At 36.8% G+C, this 23899-nt stretch overlaps 1 protein-coding gene and 1 long non-coding RNA gene across 5 annotated transcripts in view; one reads left to right on the forward strand and one right to left on the reverse strand.

The window, feature by feature from the left end:
- The window catches only part of entpd4 (ectonucleoside triphosphate diphosphohydrolase 4), a 29762-nt gene extending 6509 nt beyond the window's left edge, over nucleotides 1-23253 (forward strand). Inside the window, exons 4-13 of one of the 4 annotated variants that reach the window (XR_015496992.1) lie at nucleotides 1618-1823; nucleotides 1905-2055; nucleotides 2144-2247; nucleotides 5220-5279; nucleotides 5989-6143; nucleotides 11080-11246; nucleotides 13289-13613; nucleotides 16859-17299; nucleotides 17429-18725; nucleotides 22152-23253. Coding sequence is in view for 2 of the 4 variants with exons in the window: in XM_087263124.1 (XP_087119250.1) it covers nucleotides 1618-1823; nucleotides 1905-2055; nucleotides 2144-2247; nucleotides 5220-5279; nucleotides 5989-6143; nucleotides 11080-11246; nucleotides 13289-13613; nucleotides 16859-16944; nucleotides 18564-18725; nucleotides 22152-22389 (1654 nt within the window). In the remaining 2 variants the exon portion in view is untranslated. 4 annotated transcript variants of the gene reach the window in all.
- LOC147842882 (uncharacterized) overlaps nucleotides 1-23899 on the reverse strand; it is a 797275-nt gene that overhangs the window by 562797 nt on the left and 210579 nt on the right. The gene's annotated exons all lie outside the window — the stretch shown is intronic.

The raw sequence follows: 23899 nt of genomic DNA on the forward strand, positions 1-23899 counted from the left end.
AGTTTGACATCTCTGGGTTAAAGTAAAAAATTAAAAAAAAGACTGTTGAAAATAAAGAAAATCCACTATTTCTTTTACTTTAATGCTATTTAGGAGCCATGTGCACCCACTGACGGAGTAAAATCTGCAACTCTTTCAAGTTCAAAGCAAACTTGAATGCCAAAGAATTTTAGATGTGTAGATAAAATAGCCTATATAATATTTTAACATCATCAAATTAATAAAATAATCATCAAAAGAGAAATAAATGACAGAAAAAGGATTAAAACAGACAATATCTGAAAAAGTATAATAATTGCAAGATTAAAACGTTTAGATTATACATTAAGAGATTAAATAAGGCAAATGCGTTGATTAACCATTACTAATGGTGTACTAATGACCAGTCATTTCGTTCTCTCCGAGTATATACGTTTTTTCTGAGTCGTTCAGATTTAAGAATGAATTATAGAATCACGACTGTGTGCGTGATGTCAGCAAAGCCAAGCGAAAGTAGGCTCAAGTAAAAAGGTCATACAAAAACGCATATGATTAGTGAACGACACCTTTAGAAAGCAAAAGCCGAATCCCGGACATTTTACGAAATTTAGAAACCTGGTCAGATGAATTTAAGTGCCAAAAGGGAACATCTGGGTCTGCAGAGCACGTGAGAAGGACTGTGGGAGTGTTGACGGTTCACGCGCTGTCAACATGTCACTAAATGTACTTGGCTGAACGTTAATATACCTGGGTGGCCTGCCCAAGTATAGTCAATAGCCCCTTTTTCACACAGACCTTTCCAGAAAATTACCAGCAATTTTTCGGAAAGGTGTGTATGTGTGAACAGGCCCTCTTTGAAAATACCGGTAAATTCATTCCGGCTATTTTCCGGAAAGAGAAGTTGTAACGTTACCGGTAATTTGCCGCAATGCTGCACTGTGTGCGTCCACAGAGTTTGTAATGTAGTCAAATGTTCACAAATACAAGCGCAGCCGTTTAGAGCTCATCTCTGGTTAATGATGTCAGATTTTACCAGTATTTTGGAATGGATGTGTGAATACTCTTTTCTGAAAAAATTTCGTAACGTCCTCACCTGTGTGAGCAGCGCTTTTTTGAACTTTGTATTAAGTTACCGGTATTACTGTGTGAAAGGGGCCTATGTGTGGGAAGCACTGAGCTGCTCCTCCTTTAAAAAAAACAGCCAATAGCATTTTGTTTTATCACAGCTCTGCCAGTAATAGTGGTTGAGCTCAAGCACATCAAATTAAAAGCAAACGAGAAGTGTCTTGAAGGAGGCGGAGCATGTCAAATACTAGAGATCATTTGATTGGTCAGAAGATTTGTTGAGAAACTGAAGTGATTAAAAATCGTTGATCTATTTAGTCAGAAGTGACAAAACTGGAAGCTTTGGTTGTTTTATATCTTCTAAACGCAAACTAGCTTGTATAAATTCTTAAAACTAACATACTTAACATCTAAAAAAAAAAAAAAAACGTTATTTTAAATTCACTGGACCTGTGAAATATTGCCAATATTACTTGGTAAAACCTGTTGACACAATGTGGTCTTAATATGTATGGAAATAGTCTTGAAGTACTGAATTTAACTGCATGATTCCTGTATATATCCTACTATTAGACGTTTGGGTCGGGTTCCTGACATGGAGGCCACGGACACCAATAACCCCAACCTGAACTATGGGCTGGTGGTGGACTGTGGCAGCAGTGGCTCCCGTGTGTTTGTGTACACCTGGCCCCGGCACAACGGCAACCTGCACGAGCTCTTGGACATCAAGCAGATGCGCGACAAGCACCGGAAGCCTGTAGTGATGAAGATCAAACCAGGTCTGTATGGCGATGAAGAACGATTGTTTGGACCTTTATTTTTTTTATTCTCCGCCTGAATGTTGTTTCTGCTCTGTTCAGGTATTTCAGAGTACGCCTCCACACCAGATAAGGCCAGCGACTACATCAGCCCTCTGCTGAGCTTTGCTGCTCAGCACATCCCTAAAAACAAGCACCAGGAGACGCCTCTGTACATCCTCTGCACCGCTGGAATGAGAGTCCTGCCTGAGAGGTGTCTGATCACACACTCGCAGATATAAACCTTGTGTCAAATGCACAGCGTATGCTAACACTGTGTGTGTGGGTGTGTGTGTTTACAGCCAGCAGGAGGCCCTTCTGGAGGATTTAAGGACTGACATTCCTGTCAATTTCAACTTCCTGTTCTCCGACTCCCATGTGGAAGTTATCTCAGGCAAACAGGAAGGTATGACCCATCTGATCATCTTCAAGACCATCTCAATAGTAATTGGTTTATAAATTAGAGGTTTTCTGAATAAATGCAGAGCAAACCTTACAGACTCAAATGTTTGAACAATAGTGTGCACCCTAGCATCCACATAGCACCACGTTATTATTTGTCTCCCAGTTTTTCCCAACTAACTATTTTTGTCTATGATTGAATGTGTTGTAGTAATATTTATATATAATCTATATTGTAATATAGATCATCTAGGCAGTAATATTTAATAGTTATTTTTTATCCTAGGTAACTAGGGAAATTAGCTTAAAGGGCCAGGACACCCCCCACTTTCGGTTAAAGTCTACTTGAGAATTTTTTCAAAAGATGCATGATTAATGGGCGTGGAGCTCCGCGAGCATCGGGCAGGAGTGGGCGTGGCCAGCAGGGGAGAAGGGGAGCGAACAACTGTTGTTGACAGCTCACAAAATGAGACACAAACCGTGAGGAGACGCATGAGTTTATAGTTCACAAAGTTAAAATGCAAAGAAATAAATTTACATTTGTTATTCGTAATTTCATATACACATAACCACAATTTCTATCATTATAAAGATAAGTGCGTTCATGTAAAAACTTTAAATGAGGATTCTCCCTTGATCCCCGGGTCTAAATTATAGATCTGAATGCAGACTCGATGCAGCAGGTCTCCTGACCTGCATATTTTAACCATTAGCCCTGCTGGTAATAGAGGATTTAGGCAAACACAGCAGCACGGCGATGTGTCTGAATGTGAACGAACTCCTGATAAAAGACAGCGTCCGCCATTCTTCAATTCTCGCACTGCTCTCCCGACAAAAACGCTTGCTGCACACACACAGCTTTGCTGTATGATCAGCCCTGACAAGATCGCGGGGAAAAAACATGCAACAAACCCTGTGGATCATGGAAACAAACACATACGAGCCTTCATGAACGGCTACTGCGTGCCGTGGGTCCGTGTCTCACAGCTTGCTTGAAACTGGCAGGTCTGCCTTGCCTTCGGAAAGCACGTGCTCTCATGAATAGTAAAGCAGCCGGCTCTTCTCATAGGATAAGAAAACTTCGCTATGAATAATAATGAGAAACCGACGCGTCATCATTGCACTTGCAGTACTGCGCTACGTCGCCGATTTTGATCCGCCCCAAAAATCATTTTAAACCCGGAAGCTGAAATTAGCTGACAAAAGCTCAAAATTATCCAGTTTTCCCCACAATTAAAGCTGACAGGTGCTAACATTAGCCCCTTTCACACATACAGACCTTTCCGGAAAATTACCGGCAATTTTCCGGAAAGGTTGTATGTGTGAACAGGCCCTTTTTGAAAATACCGTTAAATTCGTTCTGGCTATTTTCCGGAAAGAGAAGTTGTAACATTACCGGTAATTTGCCGGAATGCTGCGCTGTGTGAATGCAGAAGGAAGATTGCCGTAATAAGCGCGTCCACGTCTAGAACGGGCTGACGTGAGAAACCTGCTTTAGCCAATCAGAACAGTCAGACGCATTCACGTGCGCGCGGTTTATGACAATAAAAGCCTTTGAATATTTTTTCCAGACACCTTTAGCTGCTAGATGTTAGTCAGATAATGTTTCTATGTTCCTTCTTAATGCTGTGTAAATAATTATCAATAAAATGTTTATGATAATCCGTTGTTTGTTTACCTTCAAGCTTTGTGTGCCCGTGAGCGCCCATAGCGCCAGCACACACACATATCATGAACATCTCGACATGCGAAAGTGTTTCTCTATGTTTTCATTAGAGTTGTACTCAATACTGATCCATCCGAAGAGTTTGTAATGTAGTCAAATGTTTACAAACACAAGCGCAGCCGTTTAGATGTCATTTCTGGTTAATGATGTCAGAATTTACCGGCATTTTGCGATGGATGTGTGAACGCTCTTTTCCGGAAAAATTCCGTAACGTCCTCACCTGTGTGAACAGCGTTTTTTTGAATATACCGATAAAGTAGTTCCGGAAATTTTCCGGATATTTACTGGTATCACTGTGTGAAAGAGGCTATTGTCTTAACTGATGCTCAACACACACATATCTGTTAATAATAAAAAAAAAAAAATTCACCAGGGTGTCCTGAACCTTTAACTAGGTAAGTCGATTGTTATTTCTAATCTAGTTTTGGAAATGAACAAGCCGACAAAGCCACCAAAACAGCCCTTACAGGAAAGCTAAAGGAGTCCCACCTTCGGATCTGAAGCCACTAATAAAAGGCTTTATTCAAAACAAATGGCAAGCAGAATGGGATCAGTTCTCAGAAAATAAACTTTTTGAAATTCAGTCAGAGAGAGGAAGAAAATCTAATTCATTTTTTTAATTCAAGACGCAAGGAGATTGTTTATAGAAGATGCCACATTGGACTCACGAGACTCGCACATGAACATTTACTTAAAGGAGAAGAACCACCAAAATGTCAATATTGCAAAAGAAACCAAACCGTTAAACATATTTTTGTGGAATGCCTGATTTTTTTAATGTTATCAGACAACTTTTTTTTTTTCTGGACAGACTTTAAATCAAATATCTTTAAATGTGAATCCTTTTAAAAATGTGCAATTTTTATCAAAAGTTTTAAATTTTTATTTGATATATTATTCTTATTTTTATTTATGTATTTAATCTTGTGTGTTATTTATTGCTGTTGGTGACTTTTAATTATACTTTGGTGACTTTTAACTATAGAAAAGTGGTATTTATAAAATGTGGTAAACTTGATCTGTTATTTGTTTGCCAAAGAAGCTGAAATGGCAAGAAACTCAAAATTCTCTCTCACATAAAATAAGAATTTCTTCAGAAGAAAAAGATAACAGTAAATGCTGTGAAAGATTTCCTTGCCCTGTTAAATGTCACTTGATGAAAATATTTGAAAAGTAATATGAAGTGCACAGGAGGGCTAAAATGCCTTTAACTGTAGGCTATGTGTAATTATATTTTTATTTTTTTGCAGGAGTTTATGCATGGATTGGCATCAATTTTGTCTTGGGCCGATTTAATCATGTTGAGGATGGTAAGTTACCGTGCTAGTTTCTATCTTTTAACATTTCAAAGCTGAGTAGTATATTGATTTATTACAATAGGTTTTTTATATATATATGTGTGTGTGTGTGTGTGTGTGTGTGTATATATATATATATATATATATATATATATATATATATATATATATATATATATATATATATATATATATATATATATATATAATTTTTTTTTTTTTTTTTTTTTTTTTTTCCCCAGCACATTTCTAAACATAATAGTTTTAATTGCTTATTTCTATGAACTGATTTATTTTATCTTTGCCATGAATACAGTAAATAATATTTTTCAAGACACTTCTATACAGCTTAAAATGACATTTAAGTGCTTAATTAGGTTAACTAGGCAGGTTAGGGTAATTAGGCAAGTTATTGTATAATGATGGTTTGTTCTATAGACTGTCGAAAAAATAAATAGCTTAAAGGGGCTAATATTTTGTCCTTTAACATGGTTTTTAAAAAATTAATAACTGATTTTATTGTAGCCAAAATAAAACAAATAAGACTGTCTGCAGAAGAAAAAATATCATCAGACATACTGTGAACATTTCCGTAATCTGTTAAACATCATTTGGGAAATATTTTAAAAAGAAACAAAAATTCAAAGAGTGTATAATACTTCTGACCTCATCTGTATATAATAAATGCATCTTTTTTCTATTCTTTTCCTCTTCCCTTCAGAGCACGATGCAGTGGTGGAGGTGCAGGTTCCTGGCAGTGACCAGCAGGAGACGCTGTTGCGCAAGCGTACAGCTGGTGTTTTGGACATGGGTGGCGTTTCCACTCAGATCGCATATGAAGTGCCCAAAACTGTAAGCTTTGCTTCTCCACAACAGGTTATTATCTATGACAATTTCCCGTATTTTCTTTTGAAAGCTGAAAGTCTGGCTTTGTCATTCTCTGCTTCTGGTTCTCCTGGTGCTCTGGTGTGCTTCTTCACCCGGTGCAGTTTCACGCCACGGTGAATCAGCTGAGTTAGCCTTGGACTGAGATAAGCCTGCTGCATGGTGCTATAGCTCTGAAAACAACACTCTCAGCTTTTAAAGGGGACTATTTTTTTAACACTTTTGCAATGCATTGGATTTTGTTTTGTCTGCTTTTAATATTAAGTTTCTCATGCTGAAAAGACCAGATTTTGTTCAGTTTGCATTTGCATTCATCTAAATTCTTATGTTCGCATTGGGAGTCGTTCGTATAGTCTCATTGTTGGGATGCACATATCTAGACTGGCAAAAAACGAAATAAGAAAAACAGACTATTGTTGTTATAAACTCACGATATACGTATTTTTGTTTGTTTGTTTGTTGTTTTCGGAATTCATTTCTGTTTAGCCTAATTGTTTGTCGCTTGAATCTTGTGAGTTGTTAGCAGACTGTTCTAGACTTTAACATGTAAATAACACTATATATATATATATATATATATATATATATATATATATATACACACCAAATATATGAAGGTAAATCACTATCAAAATGTGAGAGCTTGCTGAATTTGAATGTGAGAACTTGTCTTATTAATATTTGTATTTGTTGTTATTTTACTACTATTAAAATACTATTCAGGGTGACACAGTGGCTGAGTGGTTAGCACTGTCGCCTCACAGCTAGAAGGCGAGTTGAATAAATTAAATTGGCCGTAGTGTATGAGTGTGTATGAATGTTTCCCTGTACTGGGTTGCAGCTAGAAAACCATCCGGTGTATAAAACATATGCTGGATAAGTTGGCGGTTCATTCCGCTGTGGCGTTCCCGAATTAATAAAGCAACTAAGCCGAAGGAGAATGAATGAATACAACTAGCCGTATTAATATATGCAAGTAGAAATTTAAACTCAGCTCTGATGTGAAATGCTCAATCTCTCGATTTGCACACATAGAAAATAATCAAAACAGTTTGGATTTTGACATAGTTCTAACTAATAATCTGCAAATTAAATGTCATTTGACAAGCGTTTCACATCAGAGCGGAGAGTGTAAAATTCAACTCACAGATACAAATCTCAATCTGAGGTGCATTTTCCAAAACCATCGTTAGCCAACTAAGGTCGCAAGTTCCGTCGTTACAAACATAGCTTGTTGATTTGCTGTTTCTCAAATCTGTCGCTTCAACAAACATTCGCAAACTGCGTCACAAACTCGCAACTACAGCTAACATAGTTCCTAGCTGAGTTCTATTCCCACTTATCCCCCCTATGCCTACTCATTTAGAACATTTTAACATTCAAAGCTGGAATTATTAAAAATAAAAAAGCATTAAGGTCATCTCTCTTAGGTGTAATTTGCTTTCAAACTATTTTTACAGTTCAGTTTTAGCGATCTTCATGTTTACAATTGTGCTCCCTTCGTAGTGCACTTTGAAAACATTGATGTCATTTTGAACACAGCCTCATGGCGAAAGCTATAGGTGACCCATTATTTATGTTACGTCTCTAAAGCTTGTGAAAACAAAAAGCATATGTTAATTTTTTTAATTTATAGTAGGTTATTTATTAAGTATCTGTACTGTATATGACACGGGCCTGCTGATTAGAACTTTCTGCAGTGGTTTACATGTGTCAAATTGTAAAAGTAGACTTTTCAAAAAAAGAAACAAACAATATCCTACTTAATAATAATAATAATAATAATCATCATCATCATCAACTATCTATTATTAAAGTATGGTTTTTTATTTTCAAATAAATAATAGATAATACATTTCATTTTATAATAAATATAATTTATTTCATTATTTATTTATATGATTTATATGATATTAGAATACGTATTAGCTTGTAAGTGATATGTTTTAGAATCGAATATGTAATGTTCAACTTCTCAATAATACTGGTAAAGGAAACATAGGCTCTAGATGTGCTGTGTACATATATTTCAGTTAATATAGAGAGCGAGTGCATGTTTTTACCAAATCTTATATTGGATTCTATTTTAAATGCTTGTTTGTGTGAAACAATATCATTTACACAAAGAAATTATGGGTTTTTGTCTAAAGAAGTAGTTACTCCGCCCAGTTTCGAGCATCATTATGAGCATTATACATTATAACTAACATGGTTCTAGATGGATCTGCGACAGAGAAACTAGGAGTTTTGGGGAACACTCGTCACTACATTGTTCTTTTCTCAAACGATGCATCGTACTATGATAGTTCAGCCTCGAGTTACGTCATTGTTTGGGAAACACACCCCTGGATAGTTTTCTCAGATTGGCAGGCTTTCAAATTTTGTTATGCGTTTAATTTTATACAAATAACATGTAAAACAATGTAAACTGCAACTGAGCAGAAGTCATGCCAGCATGTTCATTTCAGCATATTATGCGTGATTGTGTTTTTTATCTTCTCATTATAATATTTGACTTAATTCTGTTATGTTTAATTTTAGAGGAAAACGCCTCAGCACAAATCCTGATGGCCTCTAATCTGACATAACAGGATGCTGCTGGAATCGAATGCATTCAGAATAAAGCGTTCAATGCTTCCATCGTGCTCTTCAGTGTTTTTGGTGTTGGTGTTATTGAAGGAATGTTCTCGGGAGACGGGCATGAATCTGTTCTGTCGATTACTAGTCTCTCATTTTATACAAAAACAAATGAAAATCAGTAATGAACATGCAGTGGAAGTCTGAGGTCAAAATAATAGTGTTCAAAAATTAGCATTCGAAGCCCTCTGCTTACCAAGGCTACATTTATTTAAGCAAAAATACAGTATCATTAATATTGTGAAATGATTTAATTATTAATGTTTTGATAAATTTATTTAAAATTCAGAAATTATTTTACTATTTATTGTCAGTTTACATGGCGAGTACGTCTACATGGACACCATTAATCCCATTTTAATAAGATACTCTTACAAATAATAAAATACTCTTACAATACTCTGATTAAGAGTCTACCATTTAAACAGCAGTTTTTAATTAAAATAATCCAATTAAGGTCATAATCAAACTAAACTGAAATTGGATTAAGACATGTGGATTATGCCGATTTTTAGTGGCATTATTGAAGTGCAGTACAGATGTAAACAGCAATCAAACGTGTAGGATTTTCACCGCATTTTGCGGCAGGATAGTCTATACACAGACAACTGTTTGACGCTATTCTCTGCACCTACTGAGTTAGAGAAGGACCACCGACACGTGCATCACGGAATGCAAGATTTTTCCCATACGTTCTGAATGAAAGTGAAGGTGCCAAACTGCAGTTAAAGTCAACAAATTCAAAATGCAACAACCGAAATGACATGAAACTCTGGAGGAAATGTCAGTAGTGTGGTGAAGCAATGATGTTAATCAATCTGTATGCTATAACATGTACAACGGGATCATGAAAGGAACATGTAAAGAGTAACTCGTGTAAACACCTTAATCATATTATTGTCTTATTCAGATTAAGGCTAATAATTTGATTTCTGATGTCCTTGTAAACGTAGTCACTGTTGAAAAAGATCCATTGTAATGTTTTGTAGAAACTATGCATTATTATTTATTTTAAAATTAACAAAGTTAAGAAAAGTTACATTTTTTTGTACCACCATTAATGTTTTTCAACATGTTTTATCTATTTAATGTATCGTTTCTTTTATTTTGTTTTGTACTGTAATTGACCGATAATGACTACAGAAAATGAGTACTATTTTTACTGCTAAATAATAATGACATTTTGATTGTTTACATTTTTCTTAGAATTAATTGAAGTGCTTTTTACCTTTTAAAACAATTTACTGCTTGACTTCCATTGTAAGTACATTACTGTAAATGTCATTTATTATCTACTATCAGCAACATGCCACAGAATGATTTGGTTTTGAACCATGAACATTCTTTCAAATGTCATCGTGCAAATATTAAGGTTATTGCAGACTGAATCTGAAATTTTTGTCCATAATTTTTGCAGGTTAAAAAATAAATTCAAGCTCACGTTGTGTGAATCGTATTGACACACTGCCTACGAAGCTTTCATCCATCATAGAATAATTAACTTTTTTTTCTTCTGTTTTTCACATCCGAAAAGCACTTTGAAAGGTGTTTTCTCAGTTCAGAGCCACCGTGCAAGCAAAAAGCTAAATACAGAATGCCGTCATTTGAGTTACAAATAACTTTGACAAACACAGTGCATAAAATAAAGACAGAATGTGGTGGACAGTCGAGAACCCCTGTATGCTAGGATTCAGTGACTGGTGTTTGGGGTTTGTGTGTGTCCATACATTTGACATACTGCCCATAGACGACATAATACAAAGCTCGACGCCTCATTGTCTGCTTCAGTCTGTTGCTCAGATGCGTCAACGCGGCCACAATCTATTATAATGTCTGTATGTACTGCCAGTCTCTGTTCAGGATTTGTTTACATACAGGAATGTGTGAATTATCTCAAGCAATGTTTTAAAATTCCACTGATTTCCTAAACTAAACTTTGCATTTAGGTATAATCCAGCTCAGATCTTTGATAAATGAGCTGAACTCTCCTTCCTCTCAATGCAGGATTGGATGAACACCGTATGTAGCCTATTAGAGGAGAACAAAGCATCTCTGCTTTAACTGAATTGTTTTGTGTTATTTTATAATGAATCAATTAATATGCAGCTGACTCGGTGTGCAAGGTTTGTTTATGTGACAAATTTTTCACATATTAATGCGAAAAACATACGAAAATTTCAGACTTCTGTGTGCAAAGACCTTTCTGCCGCTTGTAGCTTGATGTGCTGTGTCTGTGTCTATCCAGTCTTCTTCAGCTGTCTTATCTCTCTCTCTGTGCTGTTTTCTCCAGGAGGAGATAGCCAAGAATCTGCTGGCGGAGTTTAATCTGGGCTGCGACGCTCATAGAACAGAACACGTGTATCGGGTTTACGTCTCCACATTCTTGGGTTTCGGAGGAAATGCAGCCCGCCAGAGATACGAGGAAAACCTCATCAGCAGCACACAAATCCAGAACAAGTAAGATCAAAATTTAGGGTGCTTTCACATCTGTGGTTCGGTTCATTTGGTCCGGACCAAGCCGTCCGCATTTTCTGCCGTCTTTGGGTCCTTTTCACATCACACTGATTGCTTTGGTCCGATCCTAATTTCCATACATTACTTTAGACAAACTATACATTTCGAGAATGAAGCACTGCTGCAGCTGGAAAACAATGTTTTAATGCATTGCAAACAGTGAAGGCGCATTGCAAGTCACTTCAGGAGGCGGCATGAATTAATTTAGCTGTGACATTGTCATCTTCCGAAAATATTACCAACGATCCATCAAATCATGTTTTCTCTCTCTCTCTTTCAGTTTAAAAGTGTTGGTAAAGCGCTCTCAACAAATATTTTTCCTCATCGGCGCCAGTAGCCTAGTGGTACTGTGCGCAGCTGTATAGCACCGATGTGCTCACGGCGACCCGAGTTCGATTCCCGGCTCGAAGTCCTTTGCTGATCTTTTCCCTTGCTTTGCTCCCAATGCTTTCCAGTCCACTCTACTGTCCTATAATAATAAAGGTGAAAAACCCATAAAAATACTTATATAAAAATAAATTAATAAAATACATTTCTCCACATCTCATAATGCACAGCCCAGCAAACTACAGCAGCTGGATTAGTCCAAAAAGGTTTTGCGGCTGGGTCTGTTTTAGTTTGTATCATATTCCCACCACAAAAGAATCGTTCCAAGGTTCGTTTAAAAGTGTACCAAGACTCTTCAAGGAGGTCTTAGAACGCTTTTTTGGTCCGCTTTTGGTGTGGACTCGAGTGCGATTTGCTATATTCACTCCTTCCCAAACAAGCCGCACCAAGAGGGAAAAAAACCTCAATTCAACCAAACTAAATAAGGCAGGTGTGAAAACACCCTTAGTTAAAGTTGACATGGAAGGTGCACACTATCATTCAAAGGGTCTGAGTTGTTTTGTTTTTTGTAGTAATTAAATTGCAGAAGTCAGTTTTTTTCAGAATGTTTGTCGTTGGCTGTTTCTCAGCATGCGATCTTGTGTAACAAAGCAGCAAAAGTTCAGTTCTAAAACTCAAGAACGCATGAATGGAGGTCCCGAGGCAGAACCCTGATGTATTCTTGATATCGAGGATGCATTGATTGTGAACTTGAGTGCAGTACTCGCTAGAGAAGTCCCTGGAGTCATTGTGGTGGGAGTTTAGCGTTCTGATCTCTTGCGGTCTCCCTAGTTTGTTCTTCCGAGGTAACTTATCAAGATTGGTCTCAACAAAAATGCGAGTCCGTTCTCTGTGTTCTTGGAGTTGAGAAACATACTTTTTTGATCTGTGTAACCTCACCCACTACCCGATTACCCAATCATTACCCCATTAATGAGTATATACAGTGGGGAAAATTAATATTGAAGTAAACAATAATTGAAATAAGCAGCTGAAGTCTCTCAGTTCTTCAGCAAACCTCTACCCTGCCTCAGTATAAATGAATATTAGCAGCTTCAGTCCAACTTCTACACTAGCAGAAGGATTAGGATGAAACCAGGGTGGACTTTTCAGCAAGACAATGATCATAAACAAAGTAAACTCTCATTCTTTCAGAGAGAAAAAAAAAAGCTCAGAATGGCCTAGCCAATCACCTGACTTAAACCCAATAGGAAATACAAAAAAATGATTAGGATTGATAGACGAGACCCACAGAACCATTACGATTCTTACACTGTTGAAGTCTGTGAAAAAGTCACACCTGAGCAATGCATGTGACTACATTCTCCATATGAGAGGGGTCTTTAAGCTGCCATCACCAAAAAAACCTTTTATATAAAGTATTAAATACGCATTTCAGTACTTTCTCCTTGCCTTATTTCATTGTTATTACTCAACTAATTTTTCAGATTTGTTCCGTTTTATTTTTATGTCTGTATTGTTTGAGTTTTTACCAAAATCTGGTTCAATTGCATGTCAACGTCCATGTCAAGCTCCTTTTAAAAATATTATTTCCAGGAAAAAAACTTTGCGTTCAATACTTATTTCCCTCACTGTATGTGCTCCTGTTGTGTCCGTAGGCTGTTGAATCAGCATCAGGGAGAGAGCGCAGACTCGCCCATCCTGGACCCGTGTTTGCCTGTGGATCTTCAGGATGAGCTGGGACCTCCAGAGCAGCGGCTTCACCTGCGTGGTTCTGGAGACTTTGAGCGCTGCCGGCTACTGCTCCAGCCCTTCCTCAACCGCACAAATGACACCAACACGTCCCTCAACGGGGTCTACCAGCCGCCCATCGACTTCCACAACAGCCAGTTCTACGGCTTCTCTGAGTTCTACTACTGTACTGAAGATGTGCTGCGCATGGGAGGAGACTACAACTCCACCAAATACACCAACGCTGCTAAGGTAAACGAAGATTGCTCGCACTGCTCCTTTCTGGAGAATCAAAGCTTAAAGTACACATGAAATCAAAACTAACCATATTGACTTTGTTAGCTCACATTGCTAGTTTTGTGGTGAACAATTCATCAGTGCATGTCATAAAGAAAAAAACTATAGTTTGCCCTTGTAATGTTTTGTTTTCAGTTAAATTCTCAGATTAGGTTTGTCCGAGGTATCAGGCGTGGCTAACATACTTAACCACACCCCTACAGCTGTCAATTTTGACAACAAACAGAAATGGTGGGCAGGAGTCTGTTAGGTTGTGATAACTCTCCCTAAACCCTCTTCCTGATCTTTCTCAATGGCTGTTTCTCAATATGCGTCCTCGTGTTCTCGTGCAACGTCATCATCAGCTGCCTAAGTTCAGTTCCAATACTCAAGACCGCAAGTACGGAGGACGCGTGAAACTTCCCGGATGTGTTCTTGATATCGAGGACGCACTGATGCAGACTTGAGCACCAAACTCGCTCTGGAAGTCCCAGAAGTCATTGCGACTGGAGGTGGGAAGCGCAGTATTTTATTTAGATTTATTATTAAAGTTCAGAGCTATCACTTATTTACCTCAGGAGTTTCCCTAAATGAAACGGTGAAAGTAAACATTACCATGGACATCTTAATAAAGGAATAAACACATTAAGGGTTGTTTGTTTGCTGAAATTCGTATTAAAATCTGTTTTATTTATATTGTGCAGAGCATATGTATAATGTTTTTATGCAAAGTATATATTTTGAAGAAGGGGGAAACAATAAATCGTTGTATAAATGCTGTAATGTTTAAATAATTTACTATTTAAAACGCTTGAAGGTCACATGACCATCAGGAAGAACGCAGCATCCCATTTCTCAAAGGACGCATTCTCTGCCCTCGCTGTCTCCTGAGTTCGTTCTTCCGAGGACACCTGGCAAGACCAGTCTCCACAAGAACACAAGTCCGTTCTCTGCGTTCTTGGAATTGAGAAACAGCCAATGAAATGCCAACTTTATTACATCCAATCAACTCACATTAGAAAAAACAAGCCACGCCCACTGATGTCTCATTTAATATTCCGTTTCTCTAGGAACTGCATCACAATATGAATAAAACAAAGAACTGTTTATTTCTGTTTTGAGGGAAAGAGCTGTATGGAAAACAATTGGTAACAATTGAAGGGGGTGTTTATAAGATTGACATGACACCTTTATAATCATGACATTTACATCCCACGTCATAAATATAAATCCGATTGTATACATGTGACACTAGGGCAGTTGTGCTGTTTTAAACGCAAAGATAACATTGTTTAAGATGTCTTTGTCAGGAAAACTTTGACATTATCAAGAAAATGTAACTTGACAATCATGTCTATGACGGATTTATGACATGAAGTCATTGTTATCGTAGGTTTAAAAAAAAAAAAACATTTTAATGGAACAAAATTAGTTTGTCATTAATAAAACTCTCAGTAAAAATGTCAATGCTTAATCAATTAATTTTATTAATTAAAATTTTAAATTTTAACTTACTCCTAAGGGCTATTTATATCAAATTTGATATTTAGCCGCATCATATTTGTGTTTCGTAACATCTAGTTTGTATGAGGTTTGTGTTAGCCCAATGCTCAACCCCCCACCTGGAGGACCAGGACATACACTCATACATTACTGACGAAATGCCAACTGGCTCAGCTGGGGCTCGAACCAACAACTTTCTTGCTGTGAGGCAACAGCGCTACCCACTGCGCCATCGTGTCACCCATTTTTAAAATTTTATTTGTACCACTGAGGTCAAGGTCAAGAAAAATATTAATGAGGCTGTTAAAAAATGTACACGTATGACAATCATGTTTATGACAGATTTATGACAAGTTTTGTTGTCTTGATCATGTCAAGTTGTAACAGAGCTAATGGCACTTTATTACAGTTTTCATAAGCATGCATAGAACAAAGGAGTCCTCAGAAAACCTGTCCATGTTTTGTAGAAAAACTTAAATATAAGATAAAATAAAAGAAACAGTATCCTGCCTTCCGGCGGGCACTTCAGGCTCCCCTAAACAAAAGCCAGCAGACTAAGACCCCGTTTACACTAAAACGTTTTAGTTTTAAAGTGTTGCTACGGTTACACCATCCATCCACATTACACTGGAGTTTTCGATTGCCGAAAACTGGGCTTTTTGAAGATGCTGAAGAGACCGTTTTGGTTTTAAAATGCTGCTGCTCCGTGTCATTGTGGATGTGGGAAAATGGAGACATCTGAAAACATGGTGTGGCTGCAGACATTCGCCTATCTGATTGGGGCTTTTTCCACAATATTAAATAGCCTACACACAGTTCAGTCTTGCATCCTCTCATTGTAGGTTCAGACTTAAAGTTTGATATGAAATACAAACTCCCGAAGACACTTTGGGTAAATCTTCAAAGGGAACAGTGTACTTTATAGCGTCATTCACATCACCCTGGTATCTTAACAATAAAACGAAAACATGATTTAAGGAACTGCCTATTTTTAAAACTAAAACATATTCGTGTAAAAGGGGCCTGAGGAACAGCTTTTTCCCCAGACCTGTCTCCCTTTTAAACTCTGCCCTTCTCCCCCACTCCAATACACCCCTACACTGTCCTTATAACTTACACTCCCCATAAACACTGCACTATTTATTATTTAATAATTGCACTACGTTATAAAATTACAATATTGCCTAATAATTGCACATCGCTGCACTACTTCATCTTGAATTGTACATATCAACTGCACATATACTTTTGTAAATGTTCATATCTATCTGCATACCTCTGATTATTAATAACAACCTGTACATATAATCATCTATTGTAAATCTCTGTTTATAGTTAATACAACCTGTATATAATGTTTATATACATACATACATCTGTAAATATCACCATAGATTTTCTATAACGCCACTTTATAACTTATACCTATATCCTGCACTTGCTGCTATTGCATTTTTGGTTAGACCTAAGCCGCATTTCATTGACTTGTACATGTGTAATGACAATAAAGTTGAATCTAATCTAATCAGCCCTTTACTGAATAAAAACATTTCACTCAAACACAAACCTATTAAATAGTATTTTCAGGTGATCTCTTAATGTTTTCCAGAGCTGTATTTTATCTTGCTGTTTTACCCACATTTCAGAAAAACATATTAGTCAGCACAGGTTGTTTTCACATTTGTGACTGCTGTAATTATTGTCCTTTTGATTTTCAGAGTTACTGTGCCACCCAGTGGAAAACTTTGAAAGAGCGGTTTGATCGAGGACTTTACGCCTCGCATGCAGATCAGCATCGACTTAAGTGAGTCTAAAACACACTGCCTCTTTTCTCTGGTGTGAATCGGGAAAATAATCAAGCATTGTATACAAGCAGTTTTTAATTTTTTAAAAACCATTTTAAGGTCAATATTTTTAGCCCCCTTAAGCAACGTGTTTTTTTTTTATTGTCTACTGAACAAACTACTGTAATATCTAGTCCAATATTATGTACGGGCATCATGGCAAAGATAAAAGAAATCAGTTACAGTGATCCCTCGCTATAACGTGGTTCATCTTTTGGCCTTGCAGTTTCATGAATTATTTTTTTTTTAAATGCATTTTGACATGCTTTTTTTATAGCGCATTGTGTTCTGCCTCCTGATTGGCTGTAGATCATTGTTGATCAATCTCCTGCGTGTCTCCTGTATAATACAGAATGTGTTCAGCTTGTCAAACTAACATAAATCTTTGATCGCTAGCTGTGTGAGTTCCAACAAAGATGCAAAAAGGGCTATAACTGTCCGCAGCAAGACCTTCGTATAGGGCAGGGATCACCAAACTTGTTCCTGGAGGTCCGGTGTCCTGCAGATTTTAGCTCCAACCCTAATCAAACACACCTGAACAAGCTAACCAAGGTCTTTTTTAGGTATACTTGAAACACCCAGGCAGGTGTGATGAGGCTAGTTGGATCTAAACCCTGCAGGGAAACCGGCCCACTAGGAACGAGATTGGTGACCCCTGGTATAGGGGTTCACACACTGGATGCACCACGTCAAGCAGCGCCATGCATTTTAGAATTGTAAACATAGGTTTATATCAGGGTACGCACACCGGTGCCGCAAGTCAGCAGCTGTCTGCGGTGCCCAGCTACGACTCGGGACACTTTTCATATTTCTGCCGAGGCACAGAGCAACATCTGAATAATTTCATTTTCAATAACATGCGAATGTGCGAATATGTTTACAGATATGGTATACAAAAACATAATTTTACTCACCTGGGAAATGGAGGCAACTTGAATGGTGTGTGAGCACAATTAAGTGCACAGAGCATGCCATACCATCTGATAATTGTAAGAAATAATTCCAATGGCAATGGACTGTGTAAAGCCATATAAAACAACACAAGCATATGATGTATATGCCGAGTTTAGCAGCTAATCAGCCGGAATGACTCGAGTTATTCAAGTGGCCATGCCCTTAATTATGCAGACTTAATAAAAACAAAACGGATGAGTTAAAAAATAAAATTCACCCCCCCTCACAGTTGTCAGAGTAGAAGGGTAATATTAGCTATATACACCAAAACCATCTCTTGTACCAGGCTGTAAACGTGTTTTATCAGCTATATAATTGGCTAATTTACCATTGCAGTCAGTGAACATCTGGATTTCCTGGAGCCAGCCCCTAAAGGCAAGTCGATGAATTGCAGTTTTAGTTACTTCCGTATGGGCTTCCCGAGGGGGAGGTTGCCACTTGTTAAATACATATAAAAGTACATAAGCTGAAATATTGAAAACTTTCACGGATTTAAGCTGCTGATGACTGTTAAACACGTCTTGTGTAAAGCATCCACTGTGTTTTTTAAAAAAGTTATAAAAAAAAAATATGGTAGAATATTTAGAAAATAAATAATAATAATAAAATCTCTCTCTCTCTGCAGGTATCAGTGCTTTAAGTCGGCCTGGATGCATGAGGTGCTCCACTCAGGGTTTGCGTTTCCAGCGGCGTATGAGAACCTCAGGACAGCCCTGCTGGTCTACGATAAAGAAGTGCAGTGGACACTCGGAGCCATTTTATACCGCACACGCTTTCTACCTCTAAGGTACAGTCTTTTCCTTTATTGCACTTTTTAATGCAGCGTGACCCGTTTGAACCCAATTTGATTAAATACAATCATTACAAACCAAGCTAAAGATACAAGATGTAAAATATGTTCCTTGAGTGTGTATGTGAGTTTCAGCTCAAAATACCGTAATGGTAATGTTTTATAACTCTTTGAAACTGACCACTATAGGCTTTGATCCTAATTGTGCCATTTTGGTTGGTTTAAACTCAAATGAGATTGTGCTGTTTTCGAAAGAGGGCGGGGCTACAAATGCCTATGTGTCAGCATAGTGGCAGATTCAAAAGTCTAATGGGAGACGGCTGCTTCTTACTCAGGGCTGTTCATGTTAATGAGAGAGAGATCGTCACTTATGGGTGGGGCTTTCCCCCTTTGACATGTACAAAGGGAGAATCTCAAACAAAGTGTTTCTGCAGACGGTTTTTATCAAGTGTGATTATAAAATTATAATGAGTTAATTTTTACCATTAGGAACTGGTTATATTCACACACTGTTGCATAACAGTGCAGTTTTTTTTTTCCACAGTTTCACAGTTTTTTTTTTTTTTTTTTTTGCATAATAGGTCCCTTTTAAAGGGATAGATCATCCAAAAATGGAAAATTTCCTTAGCATTTCCTCACACTCCAGTGCTTTTGAGCATTGAACACAAAGATTTACTGTGGATTGCTGGAAACCAATAGCCATTAACATCCATAGTAGAAACAAAAATACTATGGAAGTCAATGGCTTTTTTTGCCCAGCATATCTTTATTCGTGTTCAGCCGAAGCAGGAAACTCTTAACATGTTTGGAATAAGCAGATGATTAGCAAATGATGACTGAATGTACATTTTTGGGTGAACTATCACCTTCAGTTTTTTGTTTCTATTTTGCCTCTATTAGCTGATATATTAAAATGATTTAATCCAAATATGACTCCAAATATGATTTAGTGACACCTCTGTCATGTTAAGTAGCATCTTCTAGCTGTTATTTTGCTGAAGTGGCGTTTTTCTAAAATGCATACAGTGTCTCAGACGTGTAATGTTAGGTTTTTGCCATTTAATGATATTATGTGAGCACGCAGAGTTGTTTTAAAAATGGACATTTTGTAGAGCCACAGAGTAACAACATGAGAATCAGAATATATATATATATATATATATATATATATATATATATATATATATATATATATATATATATATATATATATATATATTTTTTTTTTTAATATATATATATATATATATATATATATATATTATATATAAGTTTTTTTTTGTTTATTTCTTGCAGTCTGTAATCTGATAATTTAACTGAAAATGATCAGGTAGTAGTCAAATGATTGTGACGAAGCGTAAAGATTTAAAATTGTCATTCACTTGTATTTTGGGACCAAACTGTGATCCTTTAAATCGTTTTTTGTTTTATTTTTAAGAGATGCACCAAAATAAACATTTTGGGTGCACTTGGCTGAAAACTGAAATCAAAAATGCCTCATTAGAACCATTTTTTGTTTTATTGAATAACAGAAAATCCTTTTCTTAGACGTTTAAATTTTACCCTGATTTATACCAATTTAAAAAAAACAGACACAAGCCAATAAAATAACCTCATTTTATTTATCATTTTTATTTTTGGGCAGCAAACAATTCAGAGCATCCTTAGATTTTTATTTTATTTATTTTTTAGGTCATTGTTTAATGTTTTTTTTTTGTGTTTGTTTTTATAGGAGCCCATTGAGTTGGGTCCATTTATTTATCTTTGTTTTTCCTTTATTTTTTCCTTGATGCCCGAGACGAGGATTGTAAAACAAAGTGGGGGCTCATCCGGGATTATGTACAGGTTACAAGAATATTCTTTATATCTATTATTTAATTTTGAAAAATAAAAGTTGTTTTTAGGAAGCCCCTTGAATTGGGTCTGTTGATTTGTCTTTTCTTTTACATTAGTTGCTTGACTCCCTAAACCAGGGTTGTAACACAAAGTGGGGGCTCATCCAGGATTCTGTACGGATTACAGGAACATTTTCCTATTTTTATTTCATTCTGACGAACAAATTTTTTAGGTAGCCCTTTGAGTTGGGTCTGTCTGTTTATCCTTTTTTCCCTTTTATGTTATTCTTTGACAACCAAGCCGATACAAAGCAGAGGCTTGTCCGGGATTCTATACAGATTAAAGGAACATTTTTCTTATTTTTAATAATATTGATGAATAATATATATGTTTTACAAAGTTCTTTGAGTTGGGTCCATTTATTTATCCTTTTCATTTTTTTGATACTTCCTCTATGTCCTAGGTGAGGGTTGTAACACAAAGTGTAGGCTAATCCAGCATAATGTACAAATTACAGGATTTTATTAAGCTTTTTTTTTTTTAAATCTTGACAAATAAAAGGTGTTTTAGGAAGCCCTTTAAGTTGGGTACGTTTACTTATTTATTTTCTTTTTTGTTACTTATTTGATGCCCTGGGGTTTTCAAACTCGGTCCTGAAGGGCCGGTGTCCTGCAGAGTTCCAACCCCAATCAAACACACCTGTACCAGGTAACCAAGCTATTACTAGATACACTAGAATCTTCCTGCCAGGTGTGTTGAGGCAAGTTGGAGCTAAACTCAGCAGGACACTGGCCCTCCAAGACAGAGTTTGGACACCCCTGTCCTAGACGATGATTGGAACACAAAGTGGGGACTCATCCAGGATTCTCTACGGATAACAGGAACATTTCCTTATTTTTATTTAATAATGACGAATAATGTATGTTTTTAGGCAGCCCTTCGAGTTGAGTCCCATTTAGTGGGGGCTCGTCCGGGATTCTATACGGATTACAGGATCGTTTTATTATTATTATTATTTAATTTTGCAAATACAATCAGTTTTAGGAAGCTCTTTCATATGGATTTGTTTATTTGTCTCTTTTTTTTCTATGATGTTCCTTGATTCCCTAGACGAGGGTTATAGCGCTAACTATTGAGCCATTATTTTAATGCATTTACTAACATGAACAAACTATTAGTGATGGATTTATTATGGTATTTATTAATCTTTGTTAACATTAGTTACCATTCATTAAGTTAAAGAATGTTTCATGAATTCAAATAAAGTTTATAAACTCGCTGTGCATTAACTAATGTTAGCAAGCACAACTTTACATTAGTTAATGTTGAATTACTTTAATAAATGCTTTATAAAATTATTCATGCTTGGTTATTGTATTTAATTAATAAAATTAATAAATGCATCACTAATAGTTTGTTAATTTTAGTAAATACATTAACTAATGGACCATCATTCTAAAGTGTTACCAAGAGTTGTAACGCAGTGGGGGCTCGTCCGGGATTCTCTACAGATTACAGAAAGGTTTTATATCTTTTTTTGGCAATTTTGATTTCTGACATGTTCTTTTTTGTGTTGTTTGTCCTCAGGGACATCCAACAGGAGAGTCTGAAGGCCTCACACTCGCACTGGCAGCACAGCTTCTCCTTCATGAATAACCACTATCTGTTCCTGGTGTGTTTTCTGGTGGTGGTGCTGTCCATCCTGCTGTACCTGCTGCGTCTGAGGCGAATCCACAACCGCTCCATGCTCCACCGCAGCGCCTCTGCCTCCGTCCAATGGCTGGAGGAGGGCCTGGGCTCCCCAGACCTCCCCGTCACCCTATAGGCCCTTTAACCTGTCAATCAAACAGCCGGCCAATCGCTGGAAGAGAAAGCCATCATGACACATCTCTTCAGTGAAGGCGCTTGGGGATTCTTTAACTTTTTTTTTTGCACCCCAAACTTCACATTGACCTCTTGCTGGCCAGATTTGCATTTCAAAATAATTTCCAATAGATACATTTGCATTTTCCGACAGGTGAGTGACAGGATTAATGTGAACACTGTATTTGTTACAGGACAGGACCGAATGGCTGCTTCTGATCATTTTTTTTCCTGAGGTATTTTTTTGTTGTTTTGTTATTTATTATTCGTCTGAGGTCTGCTGAGGCTGCCTTTGGATCTTTAACGTCACTTTCAATGTGTACTTTATTGGTGCATTGATTACGGTTTATATACACTCGTTCTCAATTCAGATTCATGTGCTCCAGAGTTTTTAATACTCAAGACTGTACGCATAATTCAACATCGATTAAATGATTTGGATGTGCCAAAGAGAAATGGAGTGAGATTAATTGTAAGGAATGGACAATTTTATGTTTGATTAACAGCAGAAATCCTTTTTTTTTCTTCTTTTTTTAAGACCGTAAAGTTTAGATATACAAAACCAACATGATGGAATGCAAAACCAATTAAAAAAAAATAGGAACAATTAGAAAGTTTTGGAAATTTAAATTATTTTGTCTTTCAACCACTGGATTTGCTAACGTTTTATCTTAATTTAATAGTTTTTTTTCTTCTCAGAAATCAAAATTGTAATATTTAACTCAATTTTGGGATGGAAGCTTACCCTGCGATTCTCACTTAATATTTGCAGTTTAGTTTCGTTTTGTTACAGTTTTTCTTGTTTGCTTTGACCTGGATAAAGAAACTAGATTTCACTTCATTTTCATTATCACTATCCCAGCTGAGCAGAAGACCGGTCTTGTAAATGTGTAAACTCTTTCTCATTGAGTTGACACATTTTCCCCACCATTTTTCAAAACCGTTAACACAGATGTCATTCAAACGGTCCTAACTCCATTGTTTTAGCTGTGGCAACCAAACAGAAATCATCTATTCCTAACCATTAGACACCACCAAGATCAGTGTGAATTCACTGAAGCGCCGATTTGACACTCCTTCACACAAATCTTCAATTAGCAATCAGTCTGCAAACATTAAAAATGGTGGAAGGTCTGTGTTGCTCTGTGTCAGCATGGATGGAGAAGGGCAATATGGCTATGTCCTATAATCCCAATAGATTTGACTGTATATTGGTTTACATGTGTCTTCTCTAATATTTACAGTATTTTATTACTTTTTTCTGCTTTTTTCTTTCCTTTTTTTGCGGTATTTCAGTTTTCAGACACAGTTTAAAAAATGGCATGAATTCAATATAAGTTTAATCAAAGCACTTCTTATTCTGGATCCAATTCTTAGGCACATTTGACAGCCCAAATAGAAATACAACAAATGGCACTGGCAATAGGCTACAATGACAAGCAATGGTGCCCTGATTCACACTGAGTTCTGTA

Source organism: Danio rerio, chromosome 8, assembly GCF_052040795.2.
Source record: "Danio rerio strain M-AB ecotype USA chromosome 8, GRCz13ab, whole genome shotgun sequence".
Classification (NCBI taxonomy): Eukaryota; Metazoa; Chordata; class Actinopteri; order Cypriniformes; family Danionidae; genus Danio; species Danio rerio.